We start from the raw sequence: 24,962 nt of genomic DNA on the forward strand, positions 1-24,962 counted from the left end.
AATGTAAACATCATATTGATAATTTGCTCCACAGGCTTAATGTATGAATATAATGGTGTGATTGTTGATACTGATAATGAACTTGTGCTTTGTAATGATGCCATATATCTTCTTTATATTTCATTGATCTGTTCTACTACTACTACTACTGTAAATCTGCTTTGTTATAATGCAAAATTGTGAAAAACACTACAGAAGAAAAATATAACTTTAATCTAAACCTGAGAGATTTACATCATAAGTCTTCTAGATAAATGGCTTTTTAAACTATTTCAGCATGCCCACCCAAAGAAAATAGATGACAAATCAATCTCAAACTTAAAATTAAACAAAACAAAACATTAAAATGATATAAATGTAGTGCTGTTGGTTAGTAGCCTTATTTATCGGAGGTTAAATTACACAGATTTTATGATAAATGACTGTATTTTATAAAATGTTATAATGATCCCAGGCCCTCAGTTTGAGAACCACTGGGTTTAAACGATCCTTACAGCCACCAATCACAATATAATCTGATCGACAAGAACACACATGAAGCTTTGAAATGTAAACACAGAGGAATATGTAGCACATTCAAAATGTTTTATTGTTTTCAATCATAGAAACGTTGATTTAATCTGTGTCAGGTACATGTTGATTTGTATTTGTATTTAAAAATAAACAGTGATTATTTAAACGTAAAATTTGAAAAATCATGTGACAGAAATCCAGCAGAATCTTATCTTAATATAAGCCTACAAAAAATGCATGTGGTACTAATAAAGCACAACACATAATGGCTGCTAAATGGATTGTTTCTTCAAATATTTATTACATTATATTTTTGCAGTTACATAATAATTAAAATATGAAGACAAGTTCTGTTCTTTTAACAAAACCGAGCAAAAATTCAATGAGGAAAATTATTTTCTTTAGGGTTTCGTTGAAAACATCTTTAATCCTATCATTAAATGTTAAAGTCTGCTCTGTGGTTAACTGTTAGACATACTATTGTCGAGGAGGTCTATGATCTTGCGTTACAAAAACCTGCAGCGTTTCAAAACTTCACAGCGTTAGTTAATAAATAAACAGTAAAGGTCCGCGCAGGAACAGACGCATTACCTGTTTTCAAGCCTGGTAGAATCAGCTTTCAATAAACTAGTGTGCACACACAACGGAGATATGACACAGACCTGATATTAATAACCCATGCGGGGCGATGGGGGATAACTGGTGAACAGGAGGGGCAAAAAGAGAAATTGGAGCAATAAAATAGCCACCAATAATGCACCCCATAAAGACTCAAAAGAAAAGAAATCAGGCTTCTTCCGAGAGACACACATGAGGGTTAGTTAGTGTACTACATCTGTTGTGTAGAGTTGCCGTTCCAGGTGTTGTTGTCGTCTTCATCATCTTCCTGCGTCCGGAGCCGATAAATCTTACCATCTTTCTTAAAGTCCTCAGGTTTTTTCTCAAGAACTCTTTTACGAACTGCATCTCTGAAATGACATGCGAGACAGAAAAGTTTATCGGGCAGGACCCTAAAAACCTTAGCTGGGTTTTTTCTTCTTGCTGTTTGTTTGGGGGAATACTAAAGATTGATTACTCATAAATCACAATAGAGTTTTGCATACTATTTATCAGAAAAGTGGCTTACTTAGACAATTCTGGTATATTTTATTAAGTTACTGCCAACTTTGAGATCCAAAAATGGATGACATTAACCTGACTCCCCGACATGCAGGCATTTTAGTAATTCGATATATTAATCTATGTTGTTGATGGTGCAGTCAGAGATCTTTATAGCATCAGATAAGACAAATACACAGATTTACCGCTTTGGTTCTGAAGAGGAGGAGGAGGAAGAGGAGCCTGTGCTGAAGGTATTAGCCGCATGCTGGTTTTGAGGTCGAGCAGGCGCAGAAGGAGGGGGACTCCTGAACAAAAATCCGCTTATGAATCTCCAGACGGCCAGCAGGGGGAAGAGCAAAGAGCCCAGCATCGCCCAGATGCCTCCACCCGCAGAAGAGTGGACCACAGTGTTAGACGGTCGACTGGACTGCTGTAATGAAGAGAGATGACGCGTGACTAAAGTCGCAGCACTAGAGGTGTGAGACACAGCGTTATGATGGACTTCATCTACAGCTCTTTATATGACTTTCCTGCAGCCATAACTGAAAGTCCGTAAAGCGAGCAACATAATTTAAAATAAAAGTTTCATCTCGTGAACTCAACATCTCATGAAGCCCATAATCTGATTCAGAAAAGAATAATGCAGAAAGTGACTGCAATCAAAACAACCAGTTCTTAATAAAGTCTCTTGTTTAGACAAAACATTTAAAACTCATTTTAATTTCAAATCTTTGCTTGCTAATAGGTCATGTATTTATCATCTATATCAGCATTATTGTGATAACGCATGTAACGTGTTAAACCCTGAATTAGAGGTCTTCACGGATCCACTATGACCTTGTTCACACTGTCAGACCAAATCCAATTTTGGTGCATATCCGATTTGCCAGACTCACTGTCCACATTGTGCATCACAAATGTTCAGATCCGATATCTGCGTTCTGACATGTTCTGGATTATCTGCACTGTTTGTATGGCAATGACGTCGCCCTGGCACGACAATCTGCCTCGACGTCTGATGTTGTAGAAACTAATTCCCAATACATGGACTTTCCCAAACACCCCTATCCTTTAGTCAGAAATGTACCTTTCCAAAGTTCGGGCTGGGATGCGTTTACGCATGGCATAACCAAAAAGCTACACAAATGCGATCAGAGCGGTCAGACTGAAATGGATTTATGGAAATGCAATTTAAAAAGGGTTTTAAATGTAGCCTCTGGATGTAGCCTGAAACGTTTTTGATTTCATGTGGTTTTGGCCGTTCACACGTTCTAAATGTGATTGGATTCCAATCAGATATGCACCAAAATTGGATTTGGACTAACAGTGTGAACAAGGTCTTAGATCCAAAAACACAAGGTTCAACAGCAGAGGGTTCGGGTCTAAAAGTTTTACATGTGACTGGGACACGGGTCAGGTGTACTAATAGGGGCATCAGGTAATTTAAAATGAACGTGTTTTGCCGAACTGACCAGAGAAGACCCAAATTATCTCGCGAGTGTGCGTAGATTTCCTTAACCAACCCCTCCTCTGTTTGCCAAGAGCTTTTGACATCATATGGCTGGTGGTAGGTTAATTTTTGTTGACACACACCTGTCAACACACATTTTAATGGTTACCTTGGTGTCGTCTTCAGATAATAAATGAAAATAAATGGAGCAGTGGGCCAAACTGGTTGCAAAGCCACTGGGGTTTCTTTCTGTCTGACTGGTGTGTGCAGGGCTGCAGACTATACACACGTCAGTGCCGTTTACATTCGGGTCTAGTCGGGTAAAAAAAGCCACTGGTTCAGGTCAGACTCTGGTATAATTTTCTCGGGTTCGTCGCAATTTGGGTCTTTCTTAAAAAAATAAATATTTAATGCATGTTGGTTTCGGGTAAAAAGTGATTCTGGTCATTTCGGATCGGGTACATTTCTTTGGACCCGAGAAGACCTCTAGCCTGAATCCTGTCAGAGACGCTGCAGTGACAGTAATGTGCTGGCATTAGTGTTCATGTGCTCACGGGAAGCAGAACGATGGAGGCGCTGGGTGCGAGCTCCAACTCCAATAAACTTCTGTCCAGATCTTCAGCTGTGAACTCTCTTCTTGGGAACATGGTGGCCAGCGAGAAATTACCATACCTGTTTCCAACCTCCTGTTAGAAGACAGCAGGGTAAATAGAGTTACATGATACTCATAATACAAGCGCTGAACATTTAAACTACTCTGACAAAGTCACGGACAGCCGGGAAAACACGAGGGAAAACATCCCATTTCAAATGCTGTTCGTCATTATGGAAACTGACCTGCGCAGCGAAGCGTCTGGCTTCCTGTAGGCGAGTCTCTGATGGAAACTGGTTAGTGAAGGACGAGCCGTCGGGCAGACGAAACTGTATCCTGGCGACCGCACTATAAGAGAAACAGATTTACATAGCGTGCATACATCACATCATACAGTAGCGTGCAAAAGTTTGGGCACCCCTAATAATTTCCATGATTTTAGTTTATAAATATTTGGGTGTTTAAATAGGCACTTTCATTTTGATCTATCAAATAACTGAAGGATACAATAATATTTCAGTAGTGAAGTGAGGTTTATAGGATTAACAGAAAATGTGCAATATAAATCAAAACGAAATTAAGCAGGTGCATAAATTTGGGCACCCTTGTCATTTTGTTGATTTGAATACCTGGAACTGATTCATTGAAACACACAATTGGTTTGGTGAGCTCATTAAGCCTTGAACTTTATAGACAGGTGCATCCAATCATGAGAAAATGTATTTAAGGTGGCCAATTGAAAGTTGTTGCAACGTGGAGGCCTCAAAACAACTCTCAAATGACCTGAAAACAAAGATTCTTCAACATTATGGATAAGGAGAAGGTTATCGCAGAGATAAAATCTGTCCGTGTCCACTGTGAGGAACATAGTGAGGAAATGGAAGACCACAGGCACAGTTCTTGTTAAGGCCAGAAGTGGCAGGCCACGTAAAATATTGGAGAGGCAAAAGCGAGGGATGGTGAGAACGGTCAAAAACAGCCCACCTCTAAAAACCTACAACATTAACTTGCTGCAGATTGTGTAACTGTGCATCCTTCAACAATTTAGTGCACTTTGACGCGAAAGAAGCTTGAGGTATGTAAACGCACATTTGAACAAGCCAGCTTCATTTTGGAATAAGGTGCTGTAGACTGATGAAACGAAGATTGAGATTTATTTGTTCATAACGAGAAGCGTTATGCATGGCGGCAGAAGAATACAACGTTCCAAGAAAAACACTTTGCTGGCTGTGTGGCCAGTTCTGAGAATCTGGTTAAAGTTGAGGGTTGCACGGTTTTTACTCAATAGCAGCAGATTCTTGAGAATAATGTTGAGGAATCAGTCACAAAGTTGAAAGGCTGGATATTTCAACAATGACCAAATTTTTTTTTTCAGTTTTGTTTGTTTGAAAGCAGAGGGTCTGTTCTTTCATTTGATATATTTGTATATGTTTATATATTTTTAGAAAAAACAATTTCCTGGAAGGCAAAAATGCTGGCAGGCAACAACAACAAAAAAAAAGGCTGGCGGGGAATGAGTAAAGATCTCATTTTTTACGTAGGTGTCTTTGTTTAGCAACTTTTACATCTGAACTCTTGATATATAAACAATTTCACCATTTATTTCAAAACTCTAAACTAATAGGAGAATATCTGGACATACACTCCAAGAAAGGATGTGTTCATTTTTTACACGTTGTATTGTATTGTGTTATGTTATGTAACGTGTTGATTTTGTGTTAACTTCACTGACCTATATAAATGACTGGATTGCTCATGACATCACAATTGTTAAGCCACTGCGCTGCCATATTGGTATACCCAAACATTCTATTAAATCAATGGATCAGATTTTAATGATAAAACATCACTTTACTCGTCTTCGTTTTTATATCTGAAGTTACACTGTAGCCTGCATTATTACAATGCAAACGTCCTAATCATGTACATAGTTAATTACTGAAAGTTGTAAATTTTACTTTTAAAACAGTAAGTTACTTTACATTCATCTTCATTACAGTATCAGATAAGCTGACACACCACAGCATATTTATTATTAATGACAAACGTGCTCATTCTGAAATCTAAATAAATAATCATGCTTTGTGCAGTATGTGCATGCAATAATTTGCTGATTTTGTAATTATGTTAACTTTTCAAGTTACCTAAAATTATTCAGAGAAACAACGCTGACCATGTACCTAATGTCAAGAAACTTTAACATTAACAGGATGCAGCAGACACACTCACATTAACGGTTTATTATGAATCCATTATCCTGCCCGATTAAAACCTAAACATTGCAAATAACATCAGAAGTAACAATTAGTTTACGCACACATATCCTAAAAATAAACTTTGTGCGACTGATACGCTGTAAACCGGGTGAATTTAGATCAATATTTTGAATGGAAGTCAATGATGCCCTCTGCTGGCTGGGCTTAGCAAGATGGCCGCTCGAACTCTGCACTGGCTTCACTTCACGTGCCGTAGGTCGAAAGTAAATGTTGTTTTGTTATATTAAAATTACAGTTGCCCTGATTCTCCTAATTTATACTTTTCTAATATAAAAAAATAAACAAGCAAACATTACTCTGTTTATGCAGTTTAATTTTCAAAGGTTACTATTAAAAAAAAATAATCATTTTGCAAATTTTTTTTTTAATTTTCCTTTGTCTGTGTGCCACTGCCTTCACCTCTCAATTATTAGCCTTATAGTACCAGAGTTCATTGAGCTTCGTGATGCATGCTATACACCTTTAAGTACGCATGTATTTAAAAAAAAAATTCACTTTAAGTCCTTGCATTTAATTTCAAATAATGTAATGTACAAATAAGGGTGTACTCACACTATCCAAACCAAACCACGCTCGGGCGCGTTTGACCCCCAAAGCCTGGTTCGTTTGACTAGTGTGATCGCAATGTATCACGCCTGGCGCGGATTGGTTAATCACGCTCCGGCCAGGTTGCAGATGTGGGCTGGAGCGCGGTTCACTTGGGGCGCTTTTCCATTGCATAGTACCCCACGGTTTAGTTTAGTTTAGTTTGGGTCGGGTCAGCTCACCTCACTTTGGCGTGGTTAGCTTTTCCTTCGAGTTTGGTATCACTTCGCAGTGGGAGGGATTATAGGCGTGTCGTTATATTTGCGCTTCCTACTGCTGTGACATCAGACAAGTGAGAGCGTTGTTGTATATTCCCATACATTCATTTATTTCTCAGTCCTCCACAAAATTAAAATTGACCACCACAAACAGATGTTTGCACATTGCGTTTATCACTTACTCCGTCTCACATGACAGTTTCTGTGCAAACACCCATGGCGTCAGTCGTGAGCCTCATTGAAGTTGCATTTAAGCATACATAATGGTGACGTGCTCGTCGCTAATGTTCCGCCACAAACTGCAAGTCTGGAAAAAACTGTTATGGTGTCCCTGATTCTCAACCTGCGGATGTTTTTCATCAATAAAAGGGAGTTTATAGCAGAGCACAGATGACAACATGTTTGCTCGAGACAACACAAACCAAACTAAACCAAACCGTACTATGCAATGGAAAAGCGCCATTGGGCTCACTGAAAAGGTGAAGACGTCAGTTGCGTGACCATTCACCTTTATCTGCCTCCGTAAAAAACTTTTGATGCGTGCAGCGGGGTTACTTGAATGTCCAAGCTGCACATGTGATGGATCAACTAAACAATATGATGACATGTGAGAGGGCTGTCTGTAATCGCACACCAAACAAATCCAAATAAAAAAACAGACTTATCATTATGGTGTTAAGAGAGCGTTTTTACTTTTTCGAAACAATCGCATCTCCAATCAGGATTCAGGCCCCACCATAGCACAGAGACAGCACTGCTTAGAGTTACAAATGACCTCTTCCTAACATCTGATCGTGGTGAAATTTCAATCCTTATAATACTAGACCTTAGTGCAGCCTTTGACACAATAGATCACAGAATCCTACTCAATAGGTTAGAAAACTAAGTTGGCATCAGTGGTCAGGCGTTAGCCTGGTTCAGATCGTATCTAACCAATCGCTATCACTTTGTTTATGTAAATGAGGAGTCGTCATATCACTCCCTGGTTAAAATACGGCGTACCGCAGGGATCAGTTTTAGGTCCTATCCTGTTCTCGTTATAAATGTTACCGCTAGGAGATATTATCAGGAAACATAGCATACGTTTTCATTGCTTTGCGGATGATACCCAGCTTTACATCTCCTCACATCCCAGCGAAACACACACGTTTTCTAAACTAACAGACTGCATAAGCGATATTAGTGACTGGATGGCACATAACTTTCTTATGCTTAACTCCAATAAGACTGAGATACTTATTATTGAACCAAATCGCTCCAAACATAATATGTCAGATTACAAGTTGCCCATAGATGGCTGCACTGTGGTGCCAATTTCCACAGATAAGAATTTAGGTGTGATGTTCGACAGCCATTTATCCTTCAATAGTCATATCTCCAATGTCTGCCGCACAGCATTCTTCCATCTTAGAAATATCTCAAAAATACGCCATATGCTGTCTGCATCAGATGCAGAGAAGCTTATCCAGGCTTTTATGACCTCTAGAATAGACTATTGTAACTCGTTACTCGGAGGATGCCATGCAAATCAGGTAAACAAGCTTCAGTTAGTTCAAAACCCTTCTGCAAGAGTGCTTACTCGATCTAAGAAGTATGACCACATAAGTCCAATTCTGGCATCTTTACACTGGCTACCAGTTAAATATCGCACACAATTTAAAATATTACTAATCACCTACAAAGCCTTAAATGGCCTAGCACCCTCATATCTTAGAGAATTACTATCAGAATACAATCCATCGCTACACTGCGGTCGCAAAATTCTGGTCTCTTAATTATCCCTAGAATATTAAAAGTGTCTAAAGGTGGCAGATCCTTTTCCTACTTAGCCCCTAAGCTCTGGAATGATTTACCAACCGATATCCGAGAATCAGACACAGTTGATACCTTTAAATCTAGAACTTTTCTCTTTAACAAAGCATTCATATAATTTGTTTTAGTAAAGGTACTCATCTCACAATAGCTAGTTTGTACAACCTAATAAATAAATAAACTAAAACCTAATCCTGTCAACACTTCAAAGCATGATAAACGTTATTAATTTTCCTAAGAAATATGTTGAAACTTCGAATTAGTAGTCAGTTGAATCTTAATCTTAATGGCTATATAAAAAGAAAACTTCCGGTTTGTGACGTCACGCTGAACAGATCCTGCATCGTAGCTCCGTCGAGTTCATCATCTAAAAGCTTCTTTTTACCATCTTATTCCTATTTATATAATATAACTTATTAGTTTTACATAGGAATACTTTACCGTGACGATTATTGAGCAGTACTACCACGTGAAACTATTTATCACTAATAAACACCCAGTGTTAGCTTATAGCCCAATAGCATCCACACGGTGGAGGCTGAAGCTAGCTTTTTCCGATCTAATGGCGGATTCATCTGATATATGCTTTTCTGACCTATCCTCACCTGAGCGGGAAGCTGTGGAGGAGTTGTTTCCCGGTTTTAGCAGATCCAAGGCGAGGTACAGCGCCCACTTCACCCTGCCTTCCGACGTCCACAAGCGAGCAACAAACATGCATTCCACGCGATGCAGCTTCACGGACCGTGAACGACATGAAAGCGATCGGGAAGCTGTGGAGGAACCGCTGCCCGGCCTTCGCAGATTCAGCAAGCCAAACATCACCCTGGACCCAGACGTTCGCAGGCGACCGAGGCGTGTCACAACCGAACACCCCACGCGATGCAGCTCCGGGGACCGCGTTCGGGTAAACGAAGACGCCATCGCCCAGCATGAAAGCGATAAGACTCCGCTTGTTATTGTAACGTGTACTACTTGCCACATGTATAGTTTAGCTTCTGCTGTTAGCATAGAGGGGTTTACATGCACTAAGTGTATTGAAGTATTAAGGTTAACTGAGAAGGTTGCTGAACTAGAATCGCGCATCCGAACGCTAGTTGAGGATAGCAAAACCGCTAATGTTACGGTCGCAAATAATCTATCGAGCGAAAAGACTAATGGCTCGGTTCCGACATCAGATGCTAATATAAATATTACAAATACTGTATCGAGCGTGCATAGTGTTTATCAAAATACACATGGCTCGGTTCCGTCATCAGAGTCAAGTCGGCGGTCAAACTGGGTGACTGTTAGGCGGCATAGTCATATAAGGCGTCCTTCTAAGACCCATAACGTAACGACAATTTCTAACAGATTCGATCCCCTAAGGAGTATACCAGCTGAAACACCTTTTAAAAGTGCCCTGGTCATTGGAGATTCTATACTCAGGAACACTAACATTGAGGCACCAAACACCATAGTCGACTGTATACCGGGAGCCAGAACGTCTGACATTAGATCCAAACTTAAAGTGCTGGCTAATGCTAAGCGGAAGTTTTCTAAGATTGTTATTCACGCCGGCACGAATGACACTAGGCTCCGCCAGTCGGAAATCACCAAAGATAATATTAAGGAGATGTGTGAAATTGCAAAAACAATGTCAGACAATGTAATATGCTCTGGTCCCCTCCCCGCCTACCGGGGAGATGAAACACATAGTAGATTAGTGTCTCTCAATGGATGGATGTCAAAGTGGTGCCCTCAGCATAACGTAGGGTTTATAGACAATTGGAAGCATTTCTGGGGAAGACCATTTCTCCTAACCCGAGATGGCCTTCATCCGTCATCGGAAGGAAGTGCTATACTCACTAAAAAGCTGATCAATAGTCTTAATTCTGATATAGTCTGACTATCCAGGGCCCAGGTCAGGAAACAGACGGATCGGCTTAACCGTCCATCTGTTAGCTGCCGTGATATGTCAAGACCACTTATATCACAGCACTTCGAGTCAATCTTACCGAAATATCAGCACATTTCAACTGTATCTGTTCCCCGAACAAATAAATACAGGGTGCCGCTTGTTACATCTGGTACAAATCTGATTCAAATAAAATTAGAAAACAATACATTAACAGATGAATCTCGAATGTTAAAATTCGGCCTTCTTAACATTAGATCGCTTACCAATAAAGAACCTATTGTCAATGAAATAATTACAGACCAAAACTTAGATGTACTCTGTTTAACAGAAACCTGGCTTAAAGCAGACGACTACATTAGTTTAAATGAATCCACCCCACAAGACTATTATTATAAACACGAACCTCGATTAAAGGGGAGAGGGGGTGGTGTAGCTACAATATACAACACAATTTTTAAAGTAAACCAAAAATCTGAGCTAAAATTTAAATCATTTGAAGTAATGTTGTTAAATATGGAAATAACTGATCGTAACCACAAACAGCTTTCTTTTGCTTTAGCGACAATCTATAGACCACCGGGCCACCATGCAGATTTCCTTAATGAAATAGCAGATTTCCTATCTGAGCTTGTAGTCACTGTAGATAAAGCTCTTATTGTTGGTGATTTTAATGTCCATGTGGACAACCCAAAAGACGCGTTAGGACGTGCGTTTATAGATGTTCTAAATTCTCTCAATATTAGACAAAACGTAACAGGGCCAACGCATACTCGTAATCACACATTAGACTTAATTCTGTCACTCGGACTCAATATTAATGACGTCGAAATATCACCTCAGAGTGATGCAGTTTCTGACCATTACCTTGTGTCATACACTGTACTTCTAGATAGGATCACTCAATCTACAACATGCTACCGACTAGCCAGAACAATAATTTCCACCACTAAAGATAGCTTTATTAGCACTCTTCCAGACCTGTCCCAAATGAAACATGTAGCAGATAACTGTGACGATCTAGATATTGAAATAGAAAACCTAAACAATGTCTGTTCTAACACATTGGATGCCGTTGCTCCCATTCGAAAAAAGAGATTCAAAGAAAAACCGCCAGCTCCATGGTATGACCATCACACAGCAGCCCTTAAAAAGGCAGCTAGAAAAATGGAAAGAAATTATAGATGCACAAAGTTAGAAGTATGGCGTGCAGCATGGAAACAGAGTGTTAAACACTACAGACAGGCTATTAAAACCGCCAGATCTACATATCTTAGCAAGCTTATAAATGAGAATCATAATAACCCTCGTTTCCTCTTTAGCACAGTTGCGAAACTGACTAGAAACAAAGAACAAACAGAAACCAATAGTAAACTTCAACACAATAGTAACGACTTCATGAACTTCTTTTCTAACAAAATTTCGGCTATTAGGGAAAACATCGTAGCTACCCAGGCAGCCACCACTCTACCCATTAGTTCACTTAACACTAGACTACCATACGAACATCTTGATTCATTTAAACCTACTACAATAGATGAGCTCTCTAAACTAGTCACATCATCCAAATCATCGTCCTGTATATTAGACCCCGTTCCCACAAAACTACTTAAAGAAGTATTCCCTGTAGTGTCAACCCCGGTTCTAAACATCTTTAACTCATCGCTAGAAATAGGATACGTTCCAACAGCTTTCAAACTAGCAGTTATTAAACCGCTGATTAAAAAACCACAGCTTGACCAAGGAGAACTTAATAACTTTAGACCAATCTCAAATCTCCCTTTTCTTTCGAAAATATTAGAAAAGGTAGTGGCAAGCCAGTTACGCACATTCTTGACAAATAATAGTACATATGAAAAGTTCCAATCAGGATTCAGGCCCCACCATAGCACAGAGACAGCGTTGCTTAGAGTTACAAATGACCTCCTATTAACATCCGATCGTGGTGAAATCTCAATTCTTATATTACTAGACCTTAGTGCAGCATTTGACACAATAGACCACAGAATCCTACTCAATAGACTAGAAAACTATGTTGGTATCAGTGGTCAGGCGCTAGCCTGGTTAAGGTCATATCTAACCAATCGCTATCACTTTGTTTATGTAAATGAGGAAGAGTCATATCACTCCCTGGTTAAATACGGTGTACCGCAGGGATCAGTTTTAGGTCCTATCCTGTTCTCGTTATACATGTTACCCCTAGGAGACATTATCAGGAAACATAACATAAGTTTTCACTGCTATGCGGATGATACCCAGCTTTACATCTCCTCGCATCCCAGCGAAACACACACGTTTTCTAAGCTAAAAGACTGCATTAGCGATGTTAGTGACTGGATGGCACATAACTTTCTTAAGCTCAACTCCAATAAGACAGAGGTACTTATTATTGAACCAAATCGCTACAAACATAATATGTCAGATTACAAATTGCACATAGATGGCTGTACTGTGGTGCCATCTTCCACGGTTAGGAACTTAGGTGTGATGTTCGACAGCAACTTATCCTTTGATAGTCATATCGCCAACGTCTGCCGCACAGCATTCTTCCATCTTAGAAATATCTCAAAAATACGCCATATGCTGTCTACATCTGACGCAGAGAAGCTTATTCATGCTTTTATGACCTCTAGAATAGACTATTGTAACTCGCTACTCGGGGGATGCCATTCAAATCAGATCAACAAGCTTCAGCTAGTTCAAAACGCTTCTGCAAGGGTACTTACTCGATCTAAGAAGTATGACCACATAAGCCCAATTCTGGCATCTTTACACTGGCTACCAGTTAAATATCGCATCCAATTTAAAATATCACTAATCACCTACAAAGCTTTAAATGGCTTAGCACCCTCATATCTTAGAGAATTACTATCAGAATACAATCCATCACGCACACTACGGTCGCAAAATTCTGGCCTATTGATTATCCCTAGACTATCAAAAGTGTCTAAAAGTGGAAGATCCTTTTCCTACTTAGCCCCTAAGCTCTGGAATGATTTACCAACCGATGTCCGAGAATCAGACACAGTCAATCATTTTAAATCTAGACTTAAAACTTTTCTCTTCAACAAAGCATTCGCATAATTTGTCTAGTAAAGGTTCTTAACTCGCAATAGTTATTTTCACGGAACAAAGCACTCACGGTCATAACACAGACCAACCAAATAAATAAATAAAAACCTTTTCTGCATGAACACTTAAAATGAATTGCATTAAATAGTTTGCCACCGTTTGCCACTGAACCTGCATTAACGACGACAGTGGGGCCTCCAGCCTTAGTCAAACGGGTTGGTATGTATGGTCGGGTTGCGTTTTTCGCGCTTTCGTGTGTCTTGTGAATAGTATGCCATACAGACCCGTTTGCCACTGAACCTGCATTAACGACGACAGTGGGGCCTCTCAGCCTTAGTCAAACGGGTTGGCACGTATGGTCGGGTTGCGATTTTGGCGCTATCGTAAGTCTTATGAATAGTATGCCATACAGACCCGTTTGCCACTGAACCTGCATTAACGACGACAGTGGGGCTTCCGGCCTTAGTCAAACGGGTTAACACGTATGGTCGGGTTGCGATGTTTTTGGCGTTTTCTCCTGGTCCTGTAAATGGTATACAATATAGACCCGTTTGCCACTGAACCTGTATTAACGACGACAGTGGGGCTTTAGGCCTTAGTCAAACGGGTCGTCAGGTTTCATTTTCTCTTAAAGATCGGAAGGTGACCCTTATTTACCATATATACCCTCGCATTGGGCCCCCAATTTGCTAAATCCTCAACTATGGATAACATAATTATGCCGCAATATTTAGTCTGTCTGGAACTAAGCTGAGTTAAACCACATCACTGTGTGACACTTCAATACATATGAACGGCCGCTACGCTAATACGATTTTGTTTTCTCTCCCTGTCTCGTCCTCGACCCGAGGACGAGACAAACAGACCCAGTCCCGGTAGATGTGAAAGTCGGCACACCTCTGATCTACTGGCTGTCCTTCAACGTTATGCCCAGCTGATACCTGACCAACGATCACCGGCAGAACCGCTTAATCTCCGCTAAATCTCCATTTCCGTTCTCCCAAGGGTTTTTCCCTCCTAGGACTTATTTTTCCTCGGATAAAAGCACGGGGTTTTTTTTTCTCCTAGGGGGTTTTTCACCCCGGGGAGGCAGCCTTTTTGGGCTTTACCTAGCTTCCTCTTCTATACGTTGCTTTAGTAATACGTGCAATTATTATATTGAGTCATAGCCGCAGCAAATTTAACTGCTCAAGCTTTCATGTATTTTGTTGTGCTATCTGTCGTTTTCTGTGATTTTCACTGCTTCTATTTATGTAAAGCTGCTTTGAAACAATTGACTTTTGTGAAAAGCGCTATATAAATAAAATTGAATTGAATTGAAATTGAATTGAATTAATTTGGCACATATGAACGGGTTGCGATTTGGGCTTTTTCCCATGATCTTGAGAATATTATATCATACAGAACCGTTTGCCACTGTACGTTAGTATTACCGATGGCAGTGGGGCCACTGGCCTTAGTCAAACGAGTTTCTATTCCGTTCTAAAGATCAGTTGGGAGGCCCCATACATAGACTCACCCTGGGCTAACAAATTTGCTATCTGTCGATTTTCTGTGCTTTTCTTTGCTTCTACTAATGTAAAGCTGCTTTGAAACAATTACTTATTGTGAAAAGCGCTATATAAATAAAATTTAATTTAATTGAATCTGAATGACGAAAGCGCGTATGGGCTCGGACTGATAAAAGTACAGTGTGAGTGCGTGCATCTGGGGGAGTAGGGAGGAGTGACAATCACGCTGGGGCATGGTTTGGTTTGGATAATGTGAGTGCGCCCTAAAACTAAAAAAATTACATTTTAGAAAATGTTTAATTAGAAATATGAACATGTGTGTCAATGACGTTTATCCTTTTCCTTATCTCAAGTGGCATGACGGGTCAAATAACAGCTCCTAGTTTAAGCACCTCTGATCTAGGTGAAGACTCAAGGCATAACAGGAGCCCAATAAAAGCTGAAGATTTATTTTACACGGTGTGGGTTGCTTTAGGTTGAGATCACATGACCAGGAATACAATTCTCAGTTTATTGTTGTAAACCTTCACTCATGGATTGAGTGAATTTGATGGGAATTATGTCCAAACAGCTTTTATTTGATGCTGCCTTTATACTAACACACCACAAGAGCACACATTACTGACTGAAAACAGAAGTTTGTTCAATTTCAAGAATTCATTACCAGGTAATTAAAAGGCAGTAGTGATCTGTGGACGCACCTTCGCTCTCTGTGTGTGGCTTCTCTCTTGAGTTCATCTTCAGCCGCTCTGGCCTGCAGAGCCACTAATCTGGTCGCTTCAGCTTCCTGTTGGTTCTGAGCGTAACGGGCAGCTCGGTCGGCGCGGTCCTGTTGACCAAAAGCACAAACATCAGCCACGGTCGGTGTGTTTTGCTACTACAACAGTCGTCTTCATAACAACAACACCACCAACAACAGTTCCTGCATCAAAGGTCACGTATGGGAAAGTCACCAGAGCGATCTGCTGTTTGACTCGCTCTCTGGCCGCTTTCTCTTCAGCCTTCTCACGGTTTCTCTCCTCCAGCAGACGCCTGGTTTTCTCCTCCTCCTGTTTCCTCTTGTAGTCCAGCATCTCTTTGCCCACTTTACGTCTCTCCACCTCCTTCTGTAACTCGTTCTGCACATGACAGGATTTAAAACTCACTCACATAACTCAACTAGATATTTGGCAACTAAAGAGTCACTACAGCTACACAAACACATCATGAAGTAAGTAACACTGTCAGAGAACTGGAAAAACAGCAAACTTTTGCTTGGGTTGCGACACAAGTCAGTTCCCTTGCTCAGTAGTCAGGGAATTGAACACCGAGTTAGCCATCGCAAGATCTTTTAACATTACCCACAAGACATTTCCTTATATTCCTGAACAGTCACAGCTTGAAAATGTTATGTTAAGTAAGATTAGATCATTACCAAGGGGCATTACTTCTGAAGTGCTTTAATAAATAACTTTAAGGTTTTTGATATTATGCTCTTGAAACAAAAATGAGAGATATGGTTTTTGCCTGTTGCTGATAAATATCGGTGGTGACCTTACACATGATTTGATAGTAACATCACCTGATAAAATAAGTCATCAATTGACCCAATGTATAATGAAGCAATGCCTTTTCCAGTACCCGAGCCCATGTACACCATATACTGATTCATCACCTATGGAGCAAAGGAACTGACCAAGACCCACAATCACCGAGCATTCACACAGAATTACCTCTTCTTCTTCTTTTCTCTTCTGTTCACGTCTCTCCTCAAGTTTCTTTGTTATCCTACAGATGAGGATTTGTAAGACAGTGTTATCGTTAAAACATCACACAAAGGCGTTTTAGCCTGAGCGAAGACCATTTACTAACTGCACACAAAGAGGGCAAAGGCTGGCAAATAATTCCAGTTCCAGTGTAACCAGTTGGATGATTTGATGAGGCGCGTCGAGCAAATAATGAATTACTGGATCAGAGTTTTGTTTGAGGCATCACTCATTAAAGCACTAACTGTACATTCATGCATTTGGCTACTGCTTTTATCCAAAGTCACTCTCAATTTATTAATGACATACAGTTTGTGTGCTCCCTGGGAATCAAACCTTTGAGTTAGCGGTGCAGCATATTCAACTTTTCGTTTCTGTGTTACGTCTGAGAAATAATCGGTACTTACTACTTTTGGGTGAGCAGATTCTGATCACAATCTGATTTTTTTGTTTTTCCAGGCTACACAAGCCACAAAAAATGCACTTTGGATAAAAATATGTCTGTCAAAAGCATAAATATAAATTGTAGCTCCACCCACCTCTCCACCTTGACATCTAGAGGTTCAGTTGACTGTGGCACTTCCTCTGACGAGAGACTTTTCTCATCAGCTGCCGACGCTTTCTCTTCCTCCACCGGCACAGACTGCGATTCTGCAAACAGAAACATCAGATCAGGCTCAAAGAGATGCCTGTGAGCCACTGGAGCCCCAACGAAACCATGAATAGAAACACGCAAATGCTAGAAATTTGCATGCGTCACCTGTCCGTGAATTATATACCACAATCATGTCTGAAAAATACCAAATCTGGCCTGTTATACATAGAAACAAATCGACATCTAGAGAAGTGAACATGTTGACCGTCACCTTTAGATGTGGCAGAGCTGCAGTTAGATGAAACGTCATTGGTGCTCTGAGCGTCCGGCAGATGAGAGACGGACTGATCTGGTCTCTCTGTGTCTGCTGTTGAGCCCTCGATCTGCTGCGTGTGCATCTGTACGGGAAGAGATACGCTCATTGAGCTAAATGTGACCTGAAGTAAGAATCAATCATTTCTGAGGGTCAAGCATTAAGTTAAATTTAAACCAATATATCCGTCTCAGAATCACCGGGGCAAGTCACTGTAGTCAGAACCCACAGCAGTGGATAAAACTCTGCTGCCGTCATAACAATCAAAAAGTGAGTTTTAATCAAGAGCGTGAAGTGAAGATAAGAGCTTAGCCGTTCTCTCACCTGCTTGACTTTGTTGATTCTCCGGGTCAGTTCCTCTGCTGTGATGGCGCCGGCGATGACCTCCAGCGGGACGCCGTTCTCCCCAATGAAAAAACAGGATGGGATGCACACGACCGGATCTTACCAGCTCAAAGTTAAGACCTTTTTCATTATGATCAGTCACATATAATACATTACATTCACTAACATGGCTGTCTAAAGAGGAATAAATCACATTATTATTATTATTGTTATTACACAGATAGTGCTCTAGAACCGGGGTTTTCAAACCTGTCCTGGAGGACCACTAGTACTGCACAATTTGCATGTCTCCCTCATTAGACACACCTAGTTTAAATCTTCAGCTCATAAGTAGATACTGCAAGACCTGAACTGGGTGTGTAAGGTAACTGAATGAGGTGTGTCACAAAAGGGAAACATGCTAAATGTGCAGTACTAGTGGTCCTCCAGGACAGGTTTGAAAACCCCTGCTCTAGAACGCTTGATTCTGATTGGTCAGTGGCAACATTATGAGGTTTGCAAAAAGATATTTTGAGCCATGTTTGTAACCAAACCGATTCTGAGTATTTTCTCCTACTATGGAAGTCAATGGCTATGTTTACATGCACCAAAATTTTGTCAATCCGAATGAATTTAATCCGATTTAAGGTTACGACGATACGGTTTACAATCACCCTAAACATTGCAATCTGATTAAGATGTTTGTTTACATGTACATTCTATAGAATCCGAACCGAACGTCTGAGCAAACGCACAGCCAGGGTTGCCAGATTCGCATATCAGAACCATCCCAAATGGACATTCAAAACTAGCCCAAAAGCATTCCAATGACTATTCACAACCCAAAAAATCAATAACTGATGAACAAAATACTTTCATCTTTAACCCGCAGAAAAAAAACAGAGTACCTCAAATCTAAACTCGAAAAAAAGCAGAGGACTTGGCAACGCCTCGCTGCGGACAGCATCTCTCGTCGAGTTCAGGCTATATCTCTGGATTTAAGTCAAAACTGAGTTGGAGAAAGTTGTTCTTAAGAAGTTTTCAGATATAGGTGATGAAAACACACTTTTCAAAAGTCACAACGCTATTTTATTGCTTTGAGTAGCATAATGCTTTAAAAGTACAAATAAACGCGGCAGAATGGGCATCACGTGACCCCCAGTTACCTTTCCTTAATAACGCGTGATGCCACTGCCTTGCTATTGCGTGTTTCTGTGACGAGAATCATGAGATATAAGAGTTTAATATAAAGACGTGAACTTGAGCACAAATGTTCTGCACATGTGCACAATGTATTTTTGCATCCGATTGAGAAAACACTACGATTCACGCGTTTACATGCGTATTTTCTCCTGCTGTTCGGATCACAGATCGGAGTACACCACGTCCTTCAATACGATCCAAATTTGCATCCGATCGTCCTCAATCGTATTGATTAAGGTGTTTACATGAAGGCTTTTCAATACGATTGAGCCATCAATACGATTACAAACGGATTATTTGGTTGCATGTAAACGTACCTAATGGTGCTTCTGTTTCCTGCTTCGTTACACAAATATCATCCTTTTTTGTTCAGCAGAACAACGAAATGCATACAGGTTTGTAACAACATAAGGGTGATTTTTTATGAACTACCCCTTTAAGGCCCCTGGGAAATGCTAACCCTTACATGACACAAGAGGTGTACTGTCAGTAAGAAGGGTACAGCTACGTATAGCAAAGTCAGCCTCTTGACATGACATCAGAACCACAGACCAACTGGAAACATTACATAAGATTTAAAGTCATCATCTGATTGGCTGAATTCTGCAGAGTATTTACTGAATGAGCACTGTGCTGCTTCACACTGACTGCACTTTTAACTCAAGTCACTTTTTCTCCTGTTTTATTCTTTTTAATATTTTAAACTGTTTTATTAAAATCACATTTATTTTCTTTAATTGTTATTTTAAATCCTCATGTATCTTTGTCTTTATTGTGATCTTATCGTGTATATCTTATTTTTACATGTTCTTTTTCTTTTTTTATATATTGTTTTCTCATTTCTGTGTAAAGCACTTTGAATGACCTCTGTGTATGAAATGTGCTATACAAATAAACTTGCCTTGCCTTGCCTAATGTTCTGCCTGCTTTATTTCTTGAAATGTGTGAATAGGAGTCTGACTGCAATCTGATGTTTCGAAGAGTTTCGCCTCAATCGCACAGTAAGGATACAGATTTGAGAAAACTGCACACATGTTTCACTGCAAGATAAAAAAAGAGAGAGATGAGCGACCAGACATTACATGTGCTCAGCAGTAACACACATTAATATTTTATTTGTGTTCACATTTTACAATAAATTTCATTGAACACAAACAATCTTAGATACAAGCATTGTAATCCAATAGTCCTTGCCTCTGGTCTCAGTTTATGGGTACAAATAACAACGCCTTCTCCATATATGCCGACTACCAATTATTGCTGAGATTGAACAAAATTTTGCTAGAGCTTTTGCTCTTGGCTTAGGGAGACCAGCGATTTGCAGACCTCTGACCACTTGTCTGTGGACATTACCTAAGCTTCCAAATATATATACCAAAAACTTACATTTGTACCCCAGCTGCGCAACAATGTCTTTAAGTGGCTGGTACTTTAAGAGCTTAGTAAGGTAGGCTTCTTCCAGACTGTAATCAAATGTACAACCTACTTCAAGAATGGTTACTTCTCTGCTGTTCTCATCAACAACAACAATATCTGGTTTTTTTGCAGCAACATTTGAAAACACATTATTTCACACTGTTTGCACCATGATAACCAGTTAATTATTGAATCCCTGTCTCATGTTTTGAATGGATGTTATGCATATAGGGAATGTATATTGCCAGACATGACAGAATCGTTGACTTACTAGTTGAATATATAATTCCATGTGCTTCACAGTCTATAAAAATTTATAAGAATGTATGTGTCTCACCTTGCATGTTCAAACTTTGAATTTACACACACACACACACACACACACACACACACACACACACACACACACACACACACACACACATATCTGACCTCTGAGCGTCCACTCGAATTGCAACACAACTATTATGAGCTGCATCCGACACACCGTCCTCCTCCCAGCTGGACATCAGTTGAGTGGACTGATCATCATTACCTGTAATGTCGAAACATTCAGAGATCAGTCCAATGATGGATAAACAGACACACATGCACTGAATACACAGTAGCAGGATGTAGATGGTTTGGCATTTAACCAAACAAATGTATAAATATTTGCAATACCAACAAAACATGAAGAACCAGACAGATAAGCAAAGTGCAAGTTCAGATGAATCAACAGGGGTCGGTGTTGGCCAATGTTTAGAAAGTCAAACGTGCGATCCTACGACAGGCGCAGGTTTTTGATTCTCAATGCTAACAGGAACTGACTGAGATCAAATCATCTTTCCTCCGCTGCAGTGAATGACTGACATCACAACACAGATCTGTGTTCACTACTCACTGGATGCATGATTATTATTAGATGATTATTACAAAATACAGATCGTTTCTGAAATCACATGATCGGTTTGGTTAGATTAAATTATACGGTTGTGATTGGACAAATCCTAGCGATTTTACCGAACAGAAAAAGATGTCTTAATAAATCAAGCCGTTGTTAAAACACAACCATAGGAATATTAATTGTAAAACCCCTTATTGATATAACATTAGATCAGTCTAACACCAGTCTCTGTCATCATCGACTATGACAACGCTGATGAAAAACACTACAGTAAAATCCCACACATTACAGCTCAATCTGAATCTGAGTGATAATGCTGATGAAGATTAGCACGAATGCTAATGCTAGTCAGCCACCTGTGATCACAAACACATCTGAGCTGTTACGAGTGAGTTGGATGATGCAGATGATTAACTTAGCACGAATGCTAATGTGAGGAATTCACCTGTGATCACCACCACAAACACACATCTGAGCTGTTTGGCTGACGCGATGGCCGCCGGGATCGAACCCTCGAACCAGCGCATGATTTAATTTAAGCTCTGCCGCTCGCGACGCTTCTCTCTCTGTGTGAGCGAAAGAAAGTTCCGAAAGATTCGAGACCTCTCAGCCGTCAGAGCACGGAAGTAGATTAACGCTAGGAACCTTGGGAAATGTATTTTCAGTCGACGTTTCAAGTGACGTGAGAGAGAAATAAACACAGCGCAAAGATGGCGGCTGACAGTGATGTGAGTGTCTTCTTCTTCTTCTTCTTCTTCTTCTTCAGTATCTTTACATGACTTGGGTTATATGAACGCGTGTTATTATCCTGTTGATATGATTTTTAAAGTCAAGTGTCCGAGTGAAATCTGTCGCTTGTGTTTCAGCCCGAGTGTGAAGTGTTTGAGATTACAGATTTCACTACAGCATCTGAATGGGAAAGGTACACAAATATTTACACAAACACACATTCATCAACGTTTCTGTCGTTTTTGTTAGGTAACACAAACTGGGAAAACGCAGCCTTAAGAAAATTATCATGTAAAAACCTTTTGTTTTCGCTGATGTAGAAATGCTAAGGTCGATTTGACAGCAGCTATCTACTGTGTTAGGAAGTAACTCTTTATCTGTCATTATGTTCTTCAGATGTTTTTCTGTCACATCAGAGCCAGTTTCTCTCAGTGAAATGACTCAAATGTTGGTATTTATTTACACTGGTCTTGAATCTGATATAATCTAAATGTTGTTTTACGTCTGTATAGATTTATATCCAGAGTTGAAGAAGTGCTGAATGACTGGAAACTGATCGGTAGTCGTGTTGGAAAACATCCTGAGAAGGTTGTCTTTCAAATCTATCAAAAACCATCATTACAAATCTACATTCATGTCCAGAAAAGCTTTAAGCTTTAAACGATCCACAAATCCTCTGATACAGAAATGAGCGAGAATAAAATAAGTAGATAAAGTAACTTGGTATGGGATAGTTTGAAGCATTTGTTTAACGGTTCTGGGTAGATCTTACGTCAATTCTTTTTAAGGAAAGTTGTTTGGCCGGGATTGTCTTTGCCTTTAGGGTTTTGTAAATAGCTTCTCTTGGTCCGATGTTCTTAGTTCATCACCTCTTGATCCATATTGGCAACGTCTTACTGCTTGAGCACCTCTTACATATATTACTGGTTAGTTCATAGGGAAACAAACTGTGTCATTCTATCAGTTGCTAGATAATCAACTAGATGAATTAAGGAAACAAACGTGTCAGAGAGTTCACTGAGAGTATTGACTTGAACAGGGTGAATATACCAGCGGCACCTGGGAGGAAACGTCTCAAGAGATCAACTTTGCTGATTTTAAGTTCTCCATCGCACATCACTATCTTAAACAAGAGTCAGCAGAGAATGACTGCAGGATTGAACCAGAAGAAGGTGTGTTAGATCCTGACCTTTACCCCTCGTCAGTTGACCCTTGACCTCGTCTGCTTCAGACTAATATCCAATGGGCTCTTGTGCTTACAGACGCGAGTCCGCTGGGTATGCAGGATCTGATGTCCATGAACAATGACTTTCCTCCACGAGCACACTGTCTGGTCAGATGGTAAGGATGAGTCTTCAGTCAGATGATATGATCGTGAGAGTTTGAAACTGTGTCAGTGATGACTCTTTGACCTTTGTTAGTTTAAGCTTATCTCTTCAAGTTTGTCACAGTGATAAGTAGAGCTGGGACGATTAATTGCAATAGACCTTTCTCACAGTAACCGGAAATACGTAATCGTCATGTAAGCGGATTTCCTGTCAAGCGTCAACACACTAGAAAAACATAAACCCGGGCAAGTTTAAAATGGATCAAAGAGTCTACAAAACTTCGTTAACGGATTTGCCAAATATTACATTTGCTGATGTGACACGATTAATGGAGGAAAACTTTTTCCATGAAGAATTTGTCAATAAATTTCTAGGTAAGTAGAGAGCGAGTCTAACTGTTACTGAACTGTTAACTAAAACGACACATTATAATTCTCGCCGGATAGCCTGAATCCACTTCTGTATACCTTCACCATCAACAGGGAATTGATGGAACAGATACGGCTTTTTACATTGCCTTGACTGCGGAGGAAGTAGATTTCCGCGACGATTGCGTAGTTCCGGTCATAAATACGGAAGTTGTGAGAAAGGTCTATTTATAGCTCTTTCATGTATTATGGCTCGTATTATGGTACTTTTTTTGTGACCCATTTTGAGTTTCTGTACGAGAGCGCCCTCTGGCTTATGGATGTAGCAGCGTAATTCATTGAGAAGCATAGCAGACAGAATCACATGATTTATCGTCCCAGCCCTATGAAGAGGATTGCCAGAACACTCTGCTCCAGTATCGAATCCCTTCAGATGTTAAAAAGTCCTGCTGCTGATATTAACCATTAGCACAAGATCTATCACGTCAAGACACATGACTCCCCATATCTAAGGAGGACATCATCAGTTGACATGTTTTTATCTTCTGCAGCGGTCTGCATCTTGTACTCAATTTTTTTATTAATACTGTAATGCAAATACCTGAAGCTCTTTTTAAGTTTTTTTTAATTAAGCTGTTAACCAACATGTAGCTTTGTTATATTATTGATAGATTATGATCCAGTTTGAAGTCTCAGTAGTGTCTGACAACTGAATATGCTGAATTTTCTCAATATTTCTTGAAACCTCCTAAGAAGCTTGTGGTGATTTAGGTGCCGTTTGATTGATCTTTTTAGGCTTTCAAACCTCAAGTTTCAATTAATTACTGCATTTCTCCAGCTGTTGTCCTAGGAGAGGATGATCCTAGCCACTTAAACTATTTTCCTCCCAATTAAGCCAATATAGACAAACATCCGTTTTCAGGCAGATTAGTAACCTTTCCAGTTAATTGAAACTTGTTTATTATTTCCCTGATGGTAGAAAGTTATTTTTTTAAAGGACAGTTACATGTTTGTAGTCACCCTGCTGTATT

General features: G+C 39.9%; 2 protein-coding genes across 4 annotated transcripts in view; one reads left to right on the forward strand and one right to left on the reverse strand.

The window, feature by feature from the left end:
• Window positions 1–564: 564 nt before the first annotated feature.
• ubxn4 (UBX domain protein 4) lies at window positions 565–22,139 on the reverse strand. Its single transcript, XM_065252470.2, has 13 exons — window positions 21,952–22,139; window positions 21,053–21,155; window positions 20,216–20,244; window positions 18,002–18,120; window positions 17,636–17,762; window positions 17,309–17,420; window positions 16,737–16,791; window positions 15,978–16,142; window positions 15,726–15,853; window positions 3,902–4,004; window positions 3,619–3,750; window positions 1,818–2,044; window positions 565–1,481 (listed from the first exon to the last, which is right to left on the reverse strand). Exons 1-13 carry the CDS (start codon window positions 22,031–22,033, stop codon window positions 1,343–1,345), a joined length of 1,521 nt encoding a protein of 506 aa, XP_065108542.1. The 5' UTR covers window positions 22,034–22,139; the 3' UTR covers window positions 565–1,342.
• Window positions 22,140–22,145: 6 nt separating this feature from the next.
• rab3gap1 (RAB3 GTPase activating protein subunit 1) overlaps window positions 22,146–24,962 on the forward strand; it is a 30,091-nt gene continuing 27,274 nt past the window's right edge. For 2 of the 3 annotated variants that reach the window (XM_065252467.2, XM_065252468.2), the window contains exons 1-5: window positions 22,146–22,234; window positions 22,373–22,428; window positions 22,748–22,823; window positions 23,275–23,407; window positions 23,498–23,576. In XM_065252467.2, coding sequence (XP_065108539.1) covers window positions 22,217–22,234; window positions 22,373–22,428; window positions 22,748–22,823; window positions 23,275–23,407; window positions 23,498–23,576 — 362 coding nt within the window. In that variant the 5' untranslated portion in view covers window positions 22,146–22,216. Of the gene's footprint in view, window positions 22,235–22,372; window positions 22,429–22,747; window positions 22,824–23,274; window positions 23,408–23,497; window positions 23,577–24,962 lie in introns of those variants that run through there. The other variant, XM_065252469.1, reaches the window with a different exon arrangement.

The sequence above is a fragment of the Paramisgurnus dabryanus genome, chromosome 15, assembly GCF_030506205.2.
Source record: "Paramisgurnus dabryanus chromosome 15, PD_genome_1.1, whole genome shotgun sequence".
NCBI lineage: Eukaryota > Metazoa > Chordata > Actinopteri > Cypriniformes > Cobitidae > Paramisgurnus > Paramisgurnus dabryanus.

Excerpts from the sequence above, each read along its gene's own strand:
- ubxn4 (XM_065252470.2), bottom strand. The coding sequence starts at position 22,033 with ATGCGCTGGTTCGAGGGTTCGATCCCGGCGGCCATCGCGTCAGCCAAA. Across the intron at positions 17,421-17,635 it reads CAGCTCTGCCACATCTAAAG|AATCGCAGTCTGTGCCGGTG; the intron begins GTGACGGTCAAC and ends TTCTGTTTGCAG. Across the intron at positions 2,045-3,618 it reads CCTCCATCGTTCTGCTTCCC|CAGTCCAGTCGACCGTCTAA; the intron begins GTGAGCACATGA and ends TCTTCATTACAG.